The following is a 9,261-nucleotide window of genomic DNA, read 5'->3' as shown; positions in this document are numbered from 1 at the left end:
TGCTCGTAGTCGTTGTTGCTGATTCCGTTCATATTCAAATTGCTATAGAAGGCCTCTTTGGGAGGTAGCTCCGTCTCCTTGAATCATTGTCATTCATTCATGTACTCGTAAAGATAGACGCCTTTTCGAAGCATCAGTCTGAAGAAATCATCCCCGTCGATGAACCTTGCCATGGCTGGTAGATTTGCCTTTACCTACTCCATGTCTAGCTGCTTCGTGGTACTCGAGCCGCAAGCCTTGCACCAAAAGCTTGCCACATACTCGACATCGATGCTCTGAAATTCTGACATGTATCTGCGCACTGCTGACATTTCATACCCGCAGCGTTTGTAAGGTTGCTTGCCAATTTCTCCAGGCTTGATGCCATAAAGCGACAGCTGTCGATGAACCTGATCTCGATCCTCTTGTACGTTTCGCCATCACCATATCCCATACCTCCAAGGGGTACCTTGATGTTTACGTTGAAGGAGATGTACTTTTCGGTGTTTTCAGCGATGCAGCCAATATCCTGGGTGTCGTACTTCTCACCCAATCCTCGGATGAACAAGTGGGCATCGTACCCTGAAAGATTGTGGAAGATCACGGACACGTGGCTGGGGATCTTGTATTTGAGGTTGCATTATGTATGCGCAGCGCCTCTGTATACACCCGTGTAGTGGCAATGGTCTCTGCGTTTGCGGTTTTTCACAACATCATTGAAAGGCTTCATGCAGATATGACATGTTGAGAACTCGTCATGTTTTCTCTTTTGTACCTCCGTTAGGGGCAACATGTCTTATTGAGGGAAAGTAGCGTAGAGACGCTTTACCTCATCCTCCAGATGTTGAACGAACCTCGTCACACAGTCTTTACCGCGGTATCTATACAAGGGATATGATATATCGCCATAGGCGAAGGTACTATATGTGCACCAGCCACATGGTACGTGCTTGTTCAGCTTTTTTGTGTTGGTCTCCCTCGCATCTTCTACTGGGACTAGCAGGCTCTTGAAGTCTGCATAGATGGCGAATGGTACCTTGAACTGCTGCTGACCGTCCTTGTAGTATAGCCACTTTTCCTTTTCGCTTGGCATCGTGATCTTGACCGCTTCATTGTCTTTGCAGTAGGTACAGTGCTTATCACGCGATTCGATTGTTGGAAAGGCTTGCAAGCAGTTCAGACAGAAGTGCATTTTTGCTGTATTCGTCGATGACTCACTACCCAATAGCCGTGAGAGATTTTTGACGGCTATATAATGACTCTTTTTCTCCTCCGTGAGGAGTAGCTGATTAACCTGTATCTCGCGTCCGTTGTGTGTCGATCAACGTAGAATGTTGATCGTCTTCCCCGTCACGTACAAGACGTTCACCGCGATGTCTGTGTTGTTCTTTTCAAACTTGGATGTCCTTGATGCCTGTGGGAAACTCGATGCCATGCCAGTTATAGGCGCAGCATAAGTTCTCAGCTTGGTCACGCGTTCCGGACGATCACCGATATCCTCGTGATGCAGAGTTTTTGAATTTGTTATATACGCTATTAACACCCTTCTTTATAGACTCTGGCAAATAGTCCACAAGCCAGTCAGATCACGCAGTTTACTCTTCACCACTGGACGAGTCCTCGCCATCTCTTGGCGTTCAAAACTATTCATGTCGACAATTGTTGGGAGCTGAGGCTCAATCTTACTCTTAATAAGACGTGTTTTTGCCATCTCTTGACGCTCGAATATATCCAAAGCCTCTGGGGTAAATGCTCTTGGAGCAGGAACGGGTTGTGGAAGTGCCTCCAATAAAGCAACAAGTTAGGCTTTGCGCAACTTGGAATAGCGGGTAAGTCCACGGGTTTTCGCCTTAGCACGTAACTCTTTCACGGTGTGTGTGTGTGTTCAATTATTATATATAGATCTCAACTAAAAGAATCTAGGACAGGTTTTGAGTAGAGAGCCTCGAGTATAGGACTTCCCCTACTCGATTGCGCATGCTCGAAATTTTGTTAATGTCAGCAATATTCCTGCTAGTTGCTATTGCGCATGCGCGGGATTTTATCGGTAATTTCGGAATTGTCGGATTTATCAGATTCGGGGTATTCGGGATTTCGGGAATTTCCCTTGTCGTCCGTCGACTATCCTAAAACATACATTTTACTTTGTCTCCTTTAAAAAAATAAAGAAACCAAAATTTTTGGAAATCGTCCGAAAATCTTAGTTTCTAATGTAAACACACCACAATAAATTATATAAATCTAAGATTTTGATCATATATCGTAAAATGCGCTATATATTCTAAAAAAAATTTTCATGTTTAACTTTTGCATAAAGGAACTTGGAAATATTGGCGTTGCTGGCCACCTGTTTAGAGCGCAATTTTATTCTTTTTTTGCTAAATGAACTTCATATAGATAGAAAGTCAGCTACAAAAAAATTCAGGTAAAATAAGCCAGGCAAACAAAAGTTATAAGTAAAAAACGGAAGGGTAGGGCATTTTTGCCCCTCCCCAGCCTGAGTAGGGTTACTAAGGTTAGCTAGATGTAGAAGTAATAATATAATCACGGTGCTGTTTCAATCGCGATAGCGCCATGTTTGGTTTGGTTTCGTCTCGGCTCATCGTCAATTCGACATTTTTTGAGGTGGTTTAAAACAATTACTTTTATACGCACTTTATTCACAAAGTGCGAAAAAATGTACAAGTTCATCTCTTATTTTAACCTTCATTATGAATATTCATGAATATAATATAAATTTGTTTTTACACAAAAACATCGTTTCTCTTTCGCGATTGTTTATATACACAGCATTTTCTTGTTTTTAATTAACTTTAGCTTGTTTATTTTCCGCGTTTCTACCATCAATTCCTTACCTTTTTTGGGCAATAATGTCATCTTAATCCTCCTTAATACTAAGGAAAAAATTCAGACACTGCAATCTTCCGAAACTAAAAGTAATTATAAGATCGACTAAACTATTGGAATAAAAAGGAGACACTTCTTAGTAACCTTTGTGAACAGATAAATTCAGCTGATGAGTGATTTGTTTTGAGTATTGTGAATGATTTTGTTTATTGTTTTCTAAGGAATTGCAGGTTTTCTTTCGTAACAAAACTCCATCTCTTGCAGTTATAAATGCCATAATCATATACATTTTCATTATCAGTGTTTGAAGCTCTACAAATAGAGGCACGGGCCAAACAAGTTTCTAAAAAATCTTTTTTGTACGTTTGTGAGACTTTGCGGACGTCATCAAAATTCAAGTGACGGTTGTCCACCATTGTTACTCTGCCTAAGTGGATTTTTTTCACGGGCCTTGTCGACTAGTGATACGAATATTACGACATTGCTTGTATGACTGACTACTTCAAAAAAACATTAATAGACTGATTAAAGTCTTCCAAGACAAATTACAATGACTAAATTACACCAATCAGATAAGCAGTCAAATGAACTTGTCAAATTCTTTCATTAAAACTATGTATTTTAATTTATCCTAAAAACTAAAAAAATATAATTAACGTACAAGTACTGAGTTAAGAGCGCATCTGCATCCCCTCCCCATCTCAAGGCTGACCCTAAAAGCTTCTACTTGATTTCAATACTACCATAAACTGTCTTTTTTGTCTACTGAAGAAGGTTCTATTTTAGTTTTGACCCAGAATTGCTTTAGATAACACAGGTTGCAGCCTATTATTGCCCTGTATAACTAAAAAAAACCACCCGGAATTTTTATTTTCCGAAATAAATTTTCAATTAAAAGTTAAAAGTTTTAAAATTAATTTCAAGTGAAATTGAACGCACTGTAAAAGTATCACATGTCGACGAGACTGTTTCGCGCAGAATACTTCCTAGTGCATATGTCAATAAACTTTCGGCCTTCACCCAGATTTGCGGGTGTAGCTACCTAACTACACTTAACATCAGAAACACCCAGCTAACTACTGAAAATTTCGTTGCATCCAACTGTCTATGTGGCTACTTCAACATTTTAGCTAGGTAGTTAACCACGTTGTTCTTTTGACCCTCTACATCAAGTGATTTTTTCACTCTGTACTATTTCCCTAACAGAATTGCTATTGCATCCTTTCTTTTAGTACGATTATTAACTCAGAATAGCCTCCTCATTTCTTATTACTAGTGTTATAAATAAGCATCCTGGGAAGAGGATGCTTTCATTTAAAAATTCAAAAACTTTGTTCTCCTCCTTTGGTACTGACTTCCTTGTTGCTCTTTTTCGCAATAATAGCCTTTTATGCTGTTAGAAAGTTCTATATCTTTATGGGAGATAAATAATATGTATATAAAAAGTACGTTGGAAACTAAATGGTTGTGTACTATCTACGCTGTCATCTATTTTGCATTTTTTTAATCAACAGTTATTATCTAAAAATAGAATGAAAATAAAATGTTCCCTATAAAAGGTCCCATTTTTACTGCAGAAGACAGAGAGGCAAGAAGAAGGAAGACAGCAAGAAAAAACAACGAAAAAAGGTTTTCTTCAAAATGAAGTTGGTTGTTTTGCTTTTAACTTGTTTGGTTTTGTGCAGTAAGTTGATTCATAGTTTAAAAAGACCACATGTAAGTTCCTATGGAACGAAAAAAGAAAATTGCTTGTTTTTTATTGTTTGACTACGATCTTTAATAGCAGCAGCAAACATTTCTTTAGGTGCGTATGAACAACAAGAAGAAGAATTTAAAGTCGACTTTTTGGATCTAGAATCGGTATCCGATGCAGTTCAAGATGATCGATTCCAAGCAGAATTGACGGAAGACGAAAAAGGAATATTTAATGAAATGAGTAAAGGTTGAAATTTATTCTTTTTACTCTTTTTACTCTCTGACCTAGGTTTTATAAACTACCAAAATTTAATAAGAAAACTGAAGTCCCTATATCATAACGTTTCCACATCTAATACTTCCTTAAGTATATCAGACTTTGCTTCAGCGCTTTTATGCAAAACCTTTTTCATAGATGAGCTAGCTGAGTTGTTAACCCACGATGAAGACGAGGATGATTTTGACATGTTATCCGAAGATAAAGAAATGAGAGACCCTGGATGGGGACGCCGACGTCGACGACGATCGTCTCGCCGACGCCGACGTCGAGGATGGTTAAGAAGAACTGCTAAAAAAGTAAGGAAACTTATTAAGAAGCATGGCAAGGTCATCAAAGGTGCTTCCAAAATATTGCGAAAAAAGCTTCATACCTGCTGCAGCACATATGGAAGCAAATGTTACGGTGAATGGTACTGCTTTGCTGGACCCCGTAGGGGATAACTCCAATTAACTGCCCAATCAAAAAAAATAAACGTGTTTTTTAAAATATATCTATAACTTTGTATTACGCACTGAATAGTAAATAAATTGTCATTGTGGATTTGTTACCTCTTTTCTCCGACATTCCTTGGAAGTTTTACGTTAAATGCGCTCTCCGCTGGAAGACCTTCCTTTAATTGAATTCACCGGAGTTTTAAAGATAGCTTAATCGAAGTCGCCCTTGATTATAGATTATAGTTGCTATGGCTGTTGACTTTAAGGCGCGTAATCACCCTTATCGAAAACAATTAACATACACATTTTTTATTTTTATTTCAAAGTTCAGACGGAGTTATGCCTTTCCTGAAAATTTGAGGATATAAAACCTACTAGAAATAAAAATAATGGTACTTCACTATCTTGAATTTATTGTTTTTTTCCTAGCCTCCATATTTAACGATCTTGTTGATCTCTTATTCCCGTCTAATAAGCAGACCGTCACAAAATGTTTGTGTGAAACTAATTTATCTGAAAGATCTGAAATTTTGGTTCTGTTTAAAAAAGTGCCCACGCGTAAAAAATCTATATCACTTTCTCCACTTAGATTTAATTTTCTTCTATTATATTCGCTATTAGAAACCAGACAAAACAAAACAAAATATTGCATATTATAAGTTAAAAAACCCAACGGGGGAGAATGCTCATTGTGATAGTTGAAAATAGTTGAAGATAGTTGAAGCACTATGGAGATAATTAAATTTAAAGCATGAAAGGGGAAATTCTGAAAATTTAGGTATTCTAATTGTCTAGATCTGATACTGTCTCCATAATAAAACGGCTAACTGTTTGAAAACCAGTATAGAAAGTGTTGCGGAGAGGTTGCCAAGGCAAAGGCATTAAGCACGGCAAGGAAAGGGCACGGCAAAGGCAGGCAAGGAAACAGGAAGAGGAATCAGCAAGGCAGGGGTAGGCAAGACAGGGGTAGGACAGGGGTAGCAAGGAAAGGGCACGGCAAAGGTATCATATTAGTCTAGGAGTAGAGAACATATTGAGGTACAAATAGTTCAAGTTCAATACCTAAAAAATGGCATTAAATTTGTTACAAGATCAATATAGAGTGAATCATCTTAGCAGAATTATGTGCCAATATAAGAATTTAAACAATTGGCCATAATGACAAAAAAATCATGTATATATTGATAAATTTGAGATTAAAAGTCAACTTGGTTCAAATGAATTTGGGAATATGGATTTTTACTAACTCTAACAACATTAAAAAGTCAAGGTAGAGAAATGATTAGAGAAGTCAACTAGAAAAGCATTATTTTTTAGTAAAAAAGTCTTTTTTGGTTTCTTGTGCCTACCAGGTTCATCAACACAAAACTTTTTAACAAAAAGTGACAGATCTATTACAAAAACAAAGCATTTGTGGGCTCTATAAATTAAAGTGATGAATGTATGTAACTCCCCCCTCTACAACTCAAAGATTACCTATTATACTCAATATATAGCATATATCATATATGAATACCTGGTTGTTGTAGGTGCAAGATAATTATGTTTTTCCTAGCCCTGTCCAGGATTTGAACCTGAATCTCTCATTTGCATGAGTGTCATAGCCATTAGACCAGCAGGGCATAAATATATATATATACGAAACTTTACAGGTGAATATTATATACACTTAGGAATTTACAGCACACAGCCCTAGTTAATTAACCTTTTGAGAAATGCTGGTCAAGTAACTGTGTTAAACGCTTGGTGGACCAATTAATATAAATTGTAAACTGCGCCTTAGTACAAGTTTTCATGACATTAGAATAAAAAGCTCTTATTCCAAACTGAACAGAAACTTCAAAAGTATAGCAATAAATTAGGCTAGCTTGGTACCTAGCTAGAGCTGGACTTAAACATGATATCCAGCATTGGTGTAAAGTTCAGGTCAAGTTACAGAAAAAGAAATTATATATCAAGACATTATTTGTATATATACATATAAGGAAATTAAATAAGAAATATATATATAATGAATATATTTGAAGATTTTCAAAACATGTTGACGATTGCACGAGAACCGCTTTTCAGAATTTAAAAAGCCTCAGTAATATATTGAAATAATTTTCGTTTCTGTAACTTGAGCCGCATGATGTATGCTCACCGGCAGGGTTAAAAAAGTTTATTTCCAGATGTGTGTACAATATATATAGCTAGCTACAATCGTCCACGAAAAGATGGCTCTCCCATTTCCCCTCAATGTTAAAAACTGCCCTTTAATGGCTAAGCAACGTAAACAATTACATGTGACATACCTTTATATAAACATTGATCATGAGTGAGAACATAACACACTATCTGCAAAATATCTAGCTAGCTATGTTCTTTTGCTGACTTTGCTTAACTTTTTGGTTCTTGATCTTTGGTATAAAATTGCCAGGATATGCTATTTTGCTGATTTAATGCCAGCTAAAATAGCTAATTTTATGCTAGATACATTGGTAGTTTTACCCCAACTAAGTAGTTAATTTTATGCTAGCCTTGTAGCTAGTTTTGTGCTAACCATAGGTACTGTTTGCTCTTTTTTATACTATCTAGTATATGCTATCTAAGTTCTATTATTATTCTATCTAAATCTGTAGTTTTAAGCTAGCTAGCTTTAGGTGTGAGTGAGAATAAGAATGGGTTCATTACATGTAAAAAATAGTGATATACTAGCGAGCTAAACATACCCTTTCTTCGTTTTCTTGAAAATAACCTTCCAGAAGTTTCGATATAGCTTAGATTAACGAAAGTTTGAGTTTGAGGCGCTATGTTATCCGAGAAAAAGTCACGTGATATTAGTCAAAGTGACTTATGAATCACGTGGTTAGAACTAACTTAGTCTCAACTTCCTTTTCTTGAACAATGATTAACGAAAGTTTGAGTTTTAACAAACAACAAACACTCCTTCGCCGTGCTATAAACAAGTTGTCTCGCTTACTAAAAAATGTACTAGATAATGACCATATTAAATTGCTGGGTTACTGTGATCCTTTGGACGAAATTTTAATATTTCCATAGTAACCATGATAATTTGGATGTATAGGGACGAAATCCTATATACTCTCCACCGTACTTACATTTCCTTTATATTTGGCTTATATAATGAGGAAATAGGCTCCGCTACGCTCCGTGCGCTGACGCGCTCTCCGCTTCTCTCCGCAAAAAGCAGCTAATCAATAAGTAAGATAGCTAGCAAGGCAAAGTTGTCCCTCCTTCAGAAACAACAACAAGAAGTGGTCAGTGTTGCAAAGAAGTTTGATTTCAGTGAGTTAAAAAGTTTAAATAATAAAGAATAACACAGAAACTTCGATTGATTTATCTGATTTATCATGTTCGGAACTTTTTGCGGAGAGAAGCGGAGTGCGCGTCAGCGCACGGAGCGTAGCGGAGCCTATTTCCTCATTATATAAGCCAAATATAAAGGAAATGTAAGTACGGTGGAGAGTATATAGGATTTCGTCCCTATACATCCAAATTATCATGGTTACTATGGAAATATTAAAATTTCGTCCAAAGGATCACAGTAATCCAGCAATTTAATATGGTCATTCTCTAGTACATTTTTTAGTAAGCGAGACAACTTGTTTATAGCACGGCGAAGGAGTTTTTGTTGTTTTTTAAATATGGTACCAAGCGTAAATGGTGCCGTTTCCAGTTTAGGTTAAATCTGGCTACACTTTTTGGCCACGTGATACATAAATCACTTTTACTAACATCACATGACATTTTCTCGGACACATAGCGCCTCAAACTCAATCTAAGCCATATCGCAACTGACAGAAGGGCTTGTTATGTTCAAGAACGCGAAGAAAGAAAGGGTATGTAATGAACCCTTTCTTATTCTCATTCACACCTAAGGCTAGCTAGCATAAAACTACTGACTGAGCTGGAATAATAATAGAACTTAAATAGCTAGCTAGAGCTACTTGAATTAAAGAGCTAGCTAGCTAATAGCATAAAAAAGATCAAGCAATATCATAATGGCTAGTATAAAACTAGCTA

General features: G+C 36.9%; 1 protein-coding gene across 1 annotated transcript; it reads left to right on the top strand.

The window, feature by feature from the left end:
- Positions 1 to 4,265: 4,265 nt before the first annotated feature.
- Positions 4,266 to 5,341, top strand: LOC130624981 (uncharacterized). Its single transcript, XM_057440053.1, has 3 exons — positions 4,266 to 4,510; positions 4,631 to 4,768; positions 4,937 to 5,341. Exons 1-3 carry the CDS (start codon positions 4,468 to 4,470, stop codon positions 5,239 to 5,241), a joined length of 486 nt encoding a protein of 161 aa, XP_057296036.1. The 5' UTR covers positions 4,266 to 4,467; the 3' UTR covers positions 5,242 to 5,341.
- Positions 5,342 to 9,261: the final 3,920 nt, after the last annotated feature.

This window comes from Hydractinia symbiolongicarpus, chromosome 14 (genome assembly GCF_029227915.1).
Source record: "Hydractinia symbiolongicarpus strain clone_291-10 chromosome 14, HSymV2.1, whole genome shotgun sequence".
Taxonomy (NCBI): domain Eukaryota; kingdom Metazoa; phylum Cnidaria; class Hydrozoa; order Anthoathecata; family Hydractiniidae; genus Hydractinia; species Hydractinia symbiolongicarpus.
Note: the sequence above shows the minus strand (reverse complement) of the source record. Positions and strands in the feature narration are given on the sequence as shown.

What these genes read in the sequence shown, in the direction of transcription:
- LOC130624981 (XM_057440053.1), top strand. Translation starts at nt 4,468, where the DNA reads ATGAAGTTGGTTGTTTTGCTTTTAACTTGTTTGGTTTTGTGCA. An exon ending in AACTTGTTTGGTTTTGTGCA is followed by an intron (nt 4,511 to 4,630) that starts GTAAGTTGATTC and finishes ACATTTCTTTAG; the next exon opens with GTGCGTATGAACAACAAGAA. An exon ending in ATTTAATGAAATGAGTAAAG is followed by an intron (nt 4,769 to 4,936) that starts GTTGAAATTTAT and finishes CCTTTTTCATAG; the next exon opens with ATGAGCTAGCTGAGTTGTTA.